General features: G+C 53.5%; 1 protein-coding gene across 1 annotated transcript; it reads left to right on the top strand.

The window, feature by feature from the left end:
- Window positions 1–8,502: 8,502 nt before the first annotated feature.
- LOC144371021 (uncharacterized) lies at window positions 8,503–11,156 on the top strand. The gene is made up of 3 exons (XM_078033222.1): window positions 8,503–8,769; window positions 9,805–9,941; window positions 10,538–11,156. The coding sequence occupies exons 1-3, from the start codon at window positions 8,586–8,588 to the stop codon at window positions 10,760–10,762; spliced, it is 546 nt and encodes a 181-aa protein (XP_077889348.1). The 5' UTR covers window positions 8,503–8,585; the 3' UTR covers window positions 10,763–11,156.
- The last annotated feature ends 1,016 nt before the right edge of the window (window positions 11,157–12,172 follow it).

Below are 12,172 nucleotides of genomic sequence, written 5' to 3'. Positions count from 1 at the left end.
CTGTGGCTCCTGTGGTGACAGAGGTCACAGAATGACAGGAGCAGACCCCTGGGGCCTCTCTCAGCAGTGGAGGTGGAGTCTGGAATTTGGTGGCAACAGAAAAGAAGATTTTTCAGGGCCACACAGCATCTCTCCCTTTTTCTGGTGGCACCCAGGAGGGAGGAACAGTGTCATCCTGCCCCACAGGACACCCAATTGGGAATCGAGTGGGTAAATCTGCATAAATATGGGGCAGACGCTTCAGTGGTTCTACTATATTTTCTTTGAGCTCCGGTTGGTGCTATGTACTGAATATGGATTGATGCCCCAAACTCAGACAGGAGTCTCATCCTGGAAGTTACACTCGGGGTATTAAGAGGGACAAGGGCAGATGGCCGTGTACAAAGGCATGACCTTGGGAAGTGATCTGTTTAGGTCACTAGAGTCATGGGTAGTGATGGATCCCTGTGGCTTTTCAATCCCCCCTTCTTCGTTTTTATGGCACTGGGGATTGAACCCCGGGTCACTCTAGCACTGAGCTTCACCCCAGTCCTTTTTATTGAGACAGGGTCTGGCTAAGTTGCTGAAGCTGGCCTCTAACTGGAGATCCTCCTGCCTCGTCCTCCCAGGTAGCTGGGATTACAGACATGCACCACAGTGCCCAGCCTCTTATGGCTTTGTAAGGAGGGGAAGAGAGAGCACACAGAGATCCAGTAGCACTCTCCTCAGGATGAGAGGCAGCCCAGGGGCCCCTCACCAGTGCCTGTGCCATGCTCTTGGGTTATGGTACTTCTGGAACTGGGAGCCCACATAAACCCTTTTCATTTTAAAGTAGTCTGCCTTGGGGATTTTGATACAGTCATGAAAAGCTGCCTAATACAACTGGATAAGCAAGAAAGAGGCCTGTGCAGGAGTTCAAGGAAGAGGGGGCAAGGGTGGGGTTGCAGGTGATGGCGTCATCACCCACCACCACGGATTCCATTTTGTAAGATTCCTGGGGGCCTCTGAAGCACAATCCAGGCTTTTCTAGACACCAATGGCAGGATCCAATACTCCACTAGTGAGGGGGGCTCCCTGCTCAGCCCTGAGGTCCATCATGTGGCTTCACTGCCCCCTTCTTCTCAGGGGAGGCTGGGCGAGGCAGAAAGGAGGCCTGAAGCCTTCAGCTGGGGGTCGCGCTGCTCAGACAGCAATTCATGCTGAGGACGGGGGATGGAGGTGTAAGGAGAAGGTCAAGTGTGCAGTGTGTGGCAGGTGACTGCAGTGTGGCAGGCAGGTGAAGCCCAGCGGGGAGGCCACCAGGATCCAGGTGAGGAGCAGCAGGGTGGCTGTGGAAGGGATGGCTAGTGGATACTGTTATTTAACAAGGGCGACGAGACACCTGCCACGGGACAAGAGCCGTCCCAATACCTGGGGACCAACCATGAGCTCTGGAGGTGCTGGCGCTGTAGTGTGAGGCTCAGGGATAAGGAACTAAATAGGCGCCTGTTGGTGACAAGGACCAAGGAAGGGAGCAAATAGACAGAAGAGTGGAGCTGGGGGTGGATGTTGCCTTAATAGGAAGGAAGGATCCCTGACTGGTGACACCACAGGGCTCCATCGAGGTTCTGGGACTTGGTTATGAGTTAGATAAGGGAAGGTGGCCAGGAGCATGAGGCATGGGTGGCCAAGAGACGACACTGTGTGGTCAGGGTGGAGCTGGGCTTCAGAGGAGGCTGGTTCTGCTGCTTGATCAGGAAGAATCGGAGGCGGCGAGTTCAGGGTGTGGGGAAGATGTGCTCAGGGGTGGACACAGGGGCTTTGGTGCTTGTGGAGTTCCTGGTGGACACACAGCCTTACGTGTCTGTGGTGCCCCCTGGTGGACACACAGCCTTAGGTGCCTGTGGCGCCACCTCGTGGACACACTGGCTTCTATGCCTGTGACGCCCCCTAGTGGACACACAGGCTTAGGTGCCTGTGGAGTTCCTGGTGGACATACGGGCTTAACTGCCTTTGGCGCCCCCTGGTGGACACACGGCCGGAGGTGCCTGTGGCACCCCCAATGAACATACAGGTTTAGGTGCCTGTGGCGCCCCCTGGTGGACACACAGGTTTAGGTGCCTGTGGCGCCCCCTGGTGGACACACAGCCTTAGGTGCCTGTGGCTCCCCCTAGTGGACACACAGGCTTAGGTGCCTGTGGTGCCTCCTGTTGGACACACAGCCTTAGATGCCTGTGGCGCTCCCTGGTGGCCACATGGGCTTCGGTGCCTGTGGTGCTCCCTAGGGAACTGTCTTTGGGCTGCGGAAGCTTGCAAGGCCCTCACAGTGGAATGTGGGCTTTTCCCACAGCGTGGAGAGAAACTGCAAAACTGAAAGCACCAAACCTCTGCTCCCAGAGAGCACAGGGCTCCCAAAGCCACTCAGACTTTTTTTTCTTGATACCAGGGATTGAACCTGGGGTGCCTAATCACTGGGCCACACCCCCAGCCCCGTTTTAATATTTTAAAATTCTGAGACAGTTCTCACCAAGTTAGCCTCATCGAGTTGCTTAGGGCCTGAGTTGGTGAGGCTGGCCTTGAACTTGCAATCCTCCTGCCTCAGCCTCCTGAGCCACTGCCATCCCAGGTGTGTGCTACTTCTCCCGGATTACTCAGAAAATTGTGAAGCCGAAAGGAAAAGAGGAGAAAGGGAGCTTTGAAAAGAAACGACTTTTCCAAGAATGGTGGAAGGTCAGGATTTCATTTTTCAGGAAGACAAGGACAAGCTGACTTTCAGAAAGTCCCAAATCAGGGAGAACTGAGACAAGAGCGTGAGCAGAGGGTCAGTGCCGGGAACTCAGCGAGGAGGACAGCCAGGAGGTTCCCCACGGGCAGCGGGAGGGCTGGGCTGTGCTGGTGGGCGGCAGAGCAGGAACCTGGGCAGGTCTGGTTTCGGGGGTGATGGACGGTGCATCCATAGGAGGCGAGATACAGGGCCGCCGATTGGGGCCAAGGGAGGTCTGAATGGGGACCCTGTGCACCCCAGCTTCTGTGCGTGGAGGACACTCCCCATTTCCTTGGATGAACTGTTCAAAGAACTGTTCCAGTGAGTCTGGATTCTTAGCAAAGTTTGTCCTGCTCCAGAAAAAACAGCCAGACACAAGAGCATCTCTGGGATTTCTGATGATATGAATCACCTTAAATGGAAACAGAAGAGAAAGAACAGTTAATACCGTCATTTCCACCTTTTTTGATCTTTACCTTTATTTATTTATTTGGGTACCAGGGATTGAACTCAGGGATGCCTAACCACGGAGCCACATCCCCAGAACCCCCCTGTTTGGTTTTTATTTAGAGACTGAGTTGCTTAGTGTCTCACTAAGTTGCTGAGGCGGGCTTTGAACTGGCGATCCTCCTACCTCAGCTTCCTGAGCCGCTGGGGTTACAGGTGTGCGCTAACATGCCTAGATTTTACCTTTAATCTTTTTTTAATTTTTTTTATTTTTTAAAGAGAGAGAGAGAGAGAGAGAGAATGTTAATATTTATTTTTTAGTTCTCGGCGGACACAACATCTTTGTTGGTATGTGGTGCTGAGGATCGAACCCGGGCCGCACGCATGCCAGGCAAGCGCGCTGCCGCTTGAGCCACATCCCCAGCCCTTACCTTTAATCTTGAGCTTTAAGTTGCATTAAATGTCTCCTAAATATGAATGAAACATTTTCGTATGTGTCTGGAAATTGAACACAGCAGTGTGCTGAGTGAGGCTACCTGCCATTTTATTTTTATTTTGAGACAGGGTCTCCCTAGATTGCAGAGGCCGCCTTAAACCTGCAGTCTTCCTGCCTCCGTCCTGGGTTGCTGGGCTCACCAGTGTGTGCTCCCGTGCCTGGCTGGTGGGATGGTCTCAGTGACCACAGTCATTAAAGGGACATGCAGGCTAAGGTTCCTAGGAAATATCACGGTGGCAAGATGGACAAAGGCAAGAGGAACCCCTGGTACGTTCCTTCTCACCATGAGAAGTCTGTGTGCTTTAAGGATCACCAACGGGGTGATGGATAAGTCATGGCATATATGTAGACACATACAATATACAGTCGTTCCCCACCCACGACACACATTCCACTGGGCGAATGAATCCAGATACCTAGGTGCTCACAGCCTGAGTCCATGTGCGGGAATAAAGAACAACCAGAACTAGTCCATACCTGGGCGCGGTGTGCATCCCGAAGTCCCTGTGGCTTGGGGGCTTTAGGTAGGAAAATCACAAGTTTGAAACCAGTCCCACCAATGTAGCGTGGCCCGAAGCAACTTAGCAAGACCCTGTCTCCAAATAGAAAATAAAAAGGGCTGTGGATGTGGCTCAGTGGTTAAGTGCCCTTGGGTTCAATCTCTTGTAGAAAAACACAGCAAAACAAAACTAATTTACAGCTGTAACTAAGCATGGTATTTGCCTTTGTGGGGGGGGGCACTGACTGAGTGGGCACGAGGGAACTTTCTGGCATGGTAGAACTTTCTGGAACAATGCTCATCTGGAAGATGGTTACTTGCTGCAAGAGTAGACTTTCTGGAAAGTAGAAGTGTTCTCATCCTATCAGGAAGATAGTGACCCAGTTGTGTACGTATCATCCAGACAATTATTTTTGTAGATGGACATGGTGCCTTTTTTTTATGTGGTGCTGAGGATGGAACCCAGAGCCTCACATGTTAGGCAAGTGCTCTACCACTGAGCCCCAGCCCCAGACCTGAGATAGTGTTTGAGATTCACACACACACACACACACACACACACACACACACCCACACACACTCGGGCAGGATCACTTGGAGTTTGAATATCAGAATTTTGCTTTCCGTTTTGCACCAACTCTCTTGTCATTATTCAAGGCCTCCGTGTCCCAGCCAGTGATTTATTTGCCAGACTCACATAGACACCTGCAGATAGTTGTAAGGGGACAAATTCATTGTTGCTGTACCCACATGACATTTCCAAGAGAGGAGATGACAATGAGGATGATTTTCATGCTGGGGATTTCCCTCAAGAACACCGAGCCACATCCCCTTCCTTTTAATTTTTTTATTTTGAGATGAGTTCTCACTGAGTTGCTTAGGGCCTTGCTAGATCACTGAGAGTGGCCTTGAATTTGTGATCCTCCTGCCTCGGCCTCCCAAGCCGCTGAGATTACAGCTGAGAGTCACTGTGCCCAGCCAACAGAGGAGATTCTGAGCTGTGTTTCCAGATGTAGTTTAAGATAGAAATTTTTAAAAAAATCATACAGAAATGAATACCTTCCAGCAAACTGTTTCCAAAAACAGCACGCAGTGGGTGGGACCCTGGCTCTCCCTGGTCCTTCTGATCAGCTCTAAGCCCCAGGGAGGCTCACGTGGCTGGTGGACTCGGGCCCCTGCTCTGTGCAGCAGGTGGCCATCCTTAGAGAGAGTGGCCAGGCCTCCAGAGCCACCTGGGCTCCCGCAGCTGATATGACCCAGCTGACTTCACTATCAGGCAGGGGACTTACTATTCCTCTTTTAGGGCAGCAAACGCGGGGCAATCTAGAATACAATGCAGCTGTAAATGTAAGGTTGTACTTAAAATGTCATTTTCGAAGATTCTGTTTTTGTCCTTTTACATCAAGCATTTTTTTTTTTTTTTTGGTACCAGGGATTGAACCCAGAGGGACTTAACCCTGAGCCACATCCCCAGCCCTTTTTTACATTAGATTTAGACACAGGGTCTGGCTGAGTTGCTTAGGCCCTCACTAAGTTGCTGAAGCTGGCTTTGAACTCTTGATCCTCCTGCCTCAGCCTCCTGAGCTCTGGGGTCACAGACGTGAGCCACTGCACCTGGCTCCACCTTAACTCAGGCTCCAATAACCTGTGGGCCGTCCAGTCCTTGTCCTCAAGCATGGTTCTAGGTGTGGCAACATGGGGCTCACCGGATGCCCGCCGGTCCCAGTCCCTCTCTTCCTCCCAATGAGAAGGCACCCCCAGCAGGATCTCTGGGGCTCTGGGGGCAGGTTAAAGTCTAAGAGGCATTTGTTAAGCATTTCTACAGCATCAGGCACTGACCTTGCCCTTGGAAGTGAAGAAGGACTTGGGGAAGAGGTGGAAAGGAAGGTGGGAGGCGAAGCAGCGCGGGCCCTCCGCGTCTCCGTCTAACTGCTCGGCGTCCCCTCTCTCTATCCAGGGCGAGCGCTTCCAGAAGGGCACTGATTGAACCCACTTGGGGTCTCCGTGTGAGTGAATCAGGCAGAGAACTTCAATCAACCATAGGGTTCCTGGATAAAGAGGGAAAAGTGACGTTCACTCCTTTCAGTGTGACCTTTGAAGTAAAAATTAAGGTAAAATAGATGAGCTTTCTGTGATAACCATTTAACATTTTCTATTGATTTACTTACTTTTTGCAGTATTAGGAATTTCACCCAGAGACCCTATACCACGGAGCCCCATGCCCAGCCCTCTTTATTTTTTTACTTTGAGACAGGTTCTCGTTGGGTTTGGTGGTGCATGCCTGTAATCCCAGCAGCTCAGGAGGCTGAGGCAGAAGGATGGCAAGTTTAAGGCCAGCCTTAGCAAATCAGAGAATCCCTCAGCAACTTAGCAAGATCCTATCTCAAAATATCCTGGGGATGTAGCTCAGTGGTAAAGTTCCCCTGGATTCAATCCCCAGTATCTAAAAACAAAACAACAAACAAACAACCCCCCAATGAAAAAAAAAAAAAGCAAACAAGAGAAAGACCCTCCTCTCCCCCCCCCCCCCCCAAAAAAAAACACACAAAAAACCCTGGAGATAGATTCTCACTAAGTTGGCCTTGTTTTTCTTGATTTGTTGGGTTTGGTTTACACTTGGTTTGGGATTCTGTGTGTGTGCCACATGTGTGTGTTTGGGTGCCTTGCTGGGGACAGAATCCAGGATTTCCCGGATGTTAACAAGTGCTCATGAGCCACATCCCCAGTCCCTTTGTATTATTTCATTTTTATTAGGAGACAGTTTTGCTAAATTGCCCCTGGTGACCTTGAACTCCTGACCCTCCTGCCTCTGACTCAAGTAGCTGGTGCTCTCCACCACTGCAGAGGCCAGAGGAGCCATCTATTTTTGGGAGGGGGATACTGAGGATTGAACCCCGGGGTGCTCAACCTCTGGGCCACATCCCCAGCCCTTTTGTGTTTCTTATTTGGAGTTGCAAAGGGTCTGGCAGAGCTGCTGAGGCTGGCTTTGAGCTCACAGTCCTCCAGCCTCAGCCTCCTGAGTTCCAGAGATTACAGGCATGCCACTGCACCCGGCCACAGTGTCCATCTTTCAGGGGCAGGACTTTGTTTTCATGGTCACCACTTTGTTCCCAGCAGGTACATGAAGTGTGGAAAGGGATGAAGCAAGGAGCAGTGGCAGTTTCTGTGCTGGGACTGAAGTGGGGACTCCAGCAGCTAGGCAGACACTCTACCTGGGTGGTGTCTCCAGCCTTGGGTGGGGCGCATCCCAGGCAGGACACTGAGCAGCAGTATTAGGTAAGGAGACAGACCTGTCCTAAGAAACTGTAAACTTTCATGTCATTTTCAACTTGGTTGAGTTATTTTGAGGTCCCTGGTCTGTGACCCCCTCATCAGTCCCCTTCATCCGAGGCCAGGAGGGACAAGGCCCGCCAGCATGGTGATGAACCCAGCCTAATTCCCTTCTAGATTGGGAGCTACCTCGTCACAAAAGTTAATTTCTCTTTTACTATAAATCACTGTGATCTCTGAACTTGCTTGGAATGCCTGCCCGTGCCTGGAACTCACCATGCCTGGCTTCCCCTGACCAGATACCACCCCCTCTGAAACCTCAGCTGTGCCTCAGAAATTCTGACGTTGGATCCCAGTTCACTCCCTCAGTGCTGAACCCTGAGACCACTAACCTACTGCCTGCCTTTGGGTTATGCTTGTCAGAATCCTGTTCTCTGTAAGTTCTCAAGACACCCCCTTTGTGACTTGTAGTGCTGTAAAGCTGTGCTCCTAGAGAGCTGGGGGCTGTTCTCTCACCACAGGTTTCTGGAGAGACAGTCCCGCATGGTTGGAATCACAAGCTTGCTTTAATTTATTTTAAATTGGAGTTGAGGGGTCTTTCCGTGGTGGTTTAAGGATGGCTGGATCAAACCCAGGGGCCCTTCAGAACCCTGAAGCCCTCTTACTCCACCCCCAGGAGACCTGGGCAGCCCTCCCAGGGCGCACCCCTGAGCCTCCAGCCCCAGGGCAGAGCAGCCCAAGCCAAGGTCACAGCCTAGGCCTGCAGCCTGCAGCTTGGAGAGTGGACTGTGCCCTTGGGGGACCTGGGAGGAGGCTGGGGGCTCCCCAGGCTGGAGCAGCAGTGACTGGAGTGGGCTCAGGTGGGTAGGTGTGGACCAATTCCCTGGCCCTAAACAGTTGGGGCTCTGGCCTGGGCGGGCAGGAGGACACCCCGGGAAGTGGCTGGTGAGGGGCTGAGGCTGTGTGGGTGGGTCCCGTGGTTCCTGCACAGCAAGCCCCAGCCCCTGGGGGAAGTTGGAATCCAGCCAGGAAACCCCTCCCAGGGCGGGGCCCAGGGGGCGGGGAGGTGGGGCTGGGCCGGCCTGCAGGTGGGTATTTAAGCCGGGTCTTGAGGGTCTGGTCCCACTCCTCTGAAGGGAGCCTTCCAAGCCATGGGAGAAACGGAATTAGAGGTCGCTGTCCTGGAAGAGATGGAAAGAGAGATCGCTGCCTGGGATGAGATAGAAGCAGACATTGCTGCCGCGTATGAGTTGGAAATATGGATGGATGCCTGGGATGAGAGGAAAACGGAGATCGATGCCGTGTATGAGATGGAAAAAATTCGCCATATGCAGGGTGAGCTGGTTGGGGGGCCGCGCGGGGCCTGTGCTGGGAGGGCTGTCACAGGAGAAGGGCTGTCTCTGTAGGGGGGTCCAAGGGGGAGTTCCTGGAGTAGGGGCTCTGTTTGGGACGAGCGGTTTTCTTGGCAAAAAGAACTCCAACACGCACCATTCAAAGCCCAGGCTTCCTAAATGAGGCTCATTATGGGAGGAACCTGCAGGGAGTTTGAGACAGACTCTAATTACCTTCAAACCAGCTTCACCTGCCTGCAGCCTGCAGCTAACTATTAGAGTAGCAAGGTTTATTGAAGAGAGAGAGAGAGAGAGAGAGAGAGAGAGAGAGAGAGAGAGAGAGAAAGAGAACATATTCCAGGGAGTGGATTTGATTGGGGAAGAAAACTCTGGGGAAAATCCCATCCAATGAAGATTAAGGGGGGCAGTGTCCCAAGGTCAGGGGCGAAGATTGGGTCTTTGGGGTACAAGTCCTGAGAAGGGTGGGGAAAGCTCTGGACTCAAGATGTGCCTCAGCGCCTCCCTCCCAGCCAGGGAGGTGACTCAAATCACGCGCCAGGATGGCCTCCCACAAGTAAAGAAGGAAGAATGGCGCCAGTCTCAAGCGGGAGACGCCCTTTGGGGGTTCCCAGCTCTTTTTACAGGAGACTTGGAAGCAGGGTTTGGTGACTATAATCCCTGACAGGAGCCTCCTGGTTTCTGAGGCTGAGGGCAGTTTACCAAGCTCTGTGACCTGGCTGGGGAGGGGCTGTCTGGGGCTGAGTGCTGTCAGGCCATGAGTTAAAGCCCAGAGTGCATTTCCCTTTGGTCTCCGTGTCTCAGACCACTTTTTGCTGTGGCTGGCTTTGAACTCGGATCCTCTTGCCTCAGCCTCTGGAGCCCCTGGGATTACAGGCGAGGGCCTGCTGTAATCACTTCCTGTGCAAGGTGCTGCTGCCACCTTGCCAGCTGAGTCCCTGTGGCCCAGGGAAGGGCAGTGTCAATGGGAGGCGGCTGGGGATGGTCTCTGGGGCTTCTCTGATTTTCCTCCTTCTCCCAGGTCCATTGGCCAAGGATTGGTCTATTTTGATCCTCAGCAAGAAGCAGAGGGAGGAGCTGGAGGGGCACTTCCCTAAACACCAGTTTCTATCACTGGATCAACTGAAGCCCTCCAGCGACCGCCTAGACCCTCAAAAGGTGGGGGTGAGACTCCACACCCCTACCTTGCCCTGGCTGGGCCGCGTCCCACGCTCCCTCTGCAGAAGCCTGGGGCACACAGGGGCCCAAGCTACCCTGGGTCCTCCTGGGCTCTGGCTGGACCCCAAGCTCAGCTTCTGCCTTCTGTGCTGCACAACTTTGATCAGCCCAGACGGCTGCCCGGTGCCCTTCCAGGACCCAGACCCCAGCACCCTCTAAACCCGAGGAGCCCCTGGCAGAGCCCCCCCATCCCTGGGCTCTGGGTCCTCTCCCTCTGGGATTCTCCCCCTGGCCTTTCACCTCTAGAGCCCAAGGGCCCTCTCTGTTTTGGTTCTCTTTTTGCAGAGCTGGGACAGAACCCAGGGCCTTGGCACCCAGTGTCAGACCAGCTCCCCACCACCAAGCTGGCACCCCGCCCTTTATTGGATGACCCAGGGTGGCCTTGAGCTCACTATCCTGTTTCAGCCGCCCAAAGGTCTGGATTAGAGGCACATGTCCTGGGCCCAGCGCCCCCACCCACATGCACCTTCCCACCTGGGGCCCAGGCAGGTGTGAGAAGTCCCTCTACATCTTTCTGTTTTGCCTTGTCTCCCCAGGATTGGCTTCGGATGATGCAGCAGTGGATTAAATTCCGCCGCTCCTCCCAGCCCTCAGGCTCCTGCCTGGTGCACTCAACCAGGACAAGCATGACCTGGCAACCCCGCTACTGGCCCGACTCATTTTGCACTTGTCCATCCACCGAAGGTGCCGGCTCCTGCAGCCTAAGAATCCCCCGAAGCTCCTGCGTTCAGTGCCAGGCCCGAGAGTGCCCAGGAGAGTGAGCCTGCAGCAAAGCGTCCTAAGAGGCCCTTGCATCCTGGGGGTACTCGGTGACAAACAAGAGGCCACTTGAAGAGACTTGCACATGACCTTCCAGACGACCTTCAAGAGGAAGACAAATGAGATCCAAGAGATTTCTGAGTGGGTGGGGGTTCTTCACCTGCCCCATCCCACAGGTCCTCCCTCTGGCCACTCTCCATCTCTTGTCACCCCTACCTGTTTGAGTCACCGGGAGTGTGTCTGGGTCTCTGGGAGTGGAATGGGTGTTCCTGGGTACACCTTCCCCGCACCCTGCCAGAGGTGAGGCTGTGACCACCTGCTGGCTTGTGTCCTAACCACATTGTCCCTCATGAATAAAGTCCCATAATAAAGGTTTTTCCCATTCGTGTTTGTTTTCATTTGTAGGATCTGGCTTTTGCAGTTACCTGTTGGAACCCTCTTGAGTGCTTTCTACCAGTGAGTTCTCTAGGGATTTACTGGAAATCTCTAGAGGCTGACAGGACTGAGAAGCCTGGTTCTCAAGTGGCCGTGGACAATGTCCGCAGGCTGTTTCCGAGACCACGTGGTCGGCTCACAGTGGCAGTCAGCAGTGGGGCTTTGGGAGATGCTCGGCTTCCTCCTTTGGAAGTGCCCCAGTTTTTCTTTTGGGGTGGGGATTGAAGCCAGGGTGTTCTGTCACTAAGCTGCCTCCCCAGCCCTTATGTTTCTGACAGTGTCCCCAGTGAGGTTCTAAGTTGTGAGGCTGGCCTCAAAAGGTGTTCCCGCCTCAGCCTCCAGAGTGTCTGCCTGGCTGCTGTAGGGATTTTCCCTCCTGATGCGATGGTTTATGGAGAAGCTCATTCACCATAAGTCAAAGGCCCACTCACGCGTGGGTCAGTGTCTAGTTATTGGGCCCATGGTCTCTCTCATTGCATGAATGTGCTCCCTTTCTTCAACTGTCCCTTTCCCTTCTGTCCCCATGTGGCCACCCTGGACCTCCCCATCCCAGGGCTGAAGGCACTTTCAGGGGCCACTGGGCCCAAGCTCTGCTCAGGCACCAATGCACATCTTCCCCTCAGAGTCCACATCTGAGCCGGGTGTGGGGCCCTCGCCTGTAGTCCCAGGGGCTCCAGAGGCTGAGGCAAGAGGATCCGAGTTCAAAGCCAGCCTCAGCAAAAAGTGGTCTGAGACACGGAGACCAAAGGGAAATGCACTCTGGGCTTTAACTCATGGCCTGACAGCACTCAGCCCCAGACAGCCCCTCCCCAGCCAGGTCACAGAGCTTGGTAAACTGCCCTCAGCCTCAGAAACCAGGAGGCTCCTGTCAGGGATTATAGTCACCAAACTCTGCTTCCAAGTTTCCTGTAGAAAGAGCTGGGAACCCCCAAAGGGCGTCTCCCGCTTGAGACTGGCGCCATTCTTCCTTCTTTACT

The sequence above is a fragment of the Ictidomys tridecemlineatus genome, chromosome 15, assembly GCF_052094955.1.
Source record: "Ictidomys tridecemlineatus isolate mIctTri1 chromosome 15, mIctTri1.hap1, whole genome shotgun sequence".
NCBI classification, from domain to species: Eukaryota; Metazoa; Chordata; class Mammalia; order Rodentia; family Sciuridae; genus Ictidomys; species Ictidomys tridecemlineatus.
The sequence above is the reverse complement of the archived record's forward strand: the minus strand, read 5'-3'. Positions and strand labels throughout refer to the sequence as shown.

Bases quoted from the DNA above. Each gene is read 5' to 3' on its own strand.
- LOC144371021 (XM_078033222.1), top strand. From the start codon at position 8,586: ATGGGAGAAACGGAATTAGAGGTCGCTGTCCTGGAAGAGATGGAAAGA. The intron at 8,770-9,804 runs GTGAGCTGGTTG...TCCTTCTCCCAG, and splicing joins AAAAATTCGCCATATGCAGG to GTCCATTGGCCAAGGATTGG. The intron at 9,942-10,537 runs GTGGGGGTGAGA...TTGTCTCCCCAG, and splicing joins ACCGCCTAGACCCTCAAAAG to GATTGGCTTCGGATGATGCA.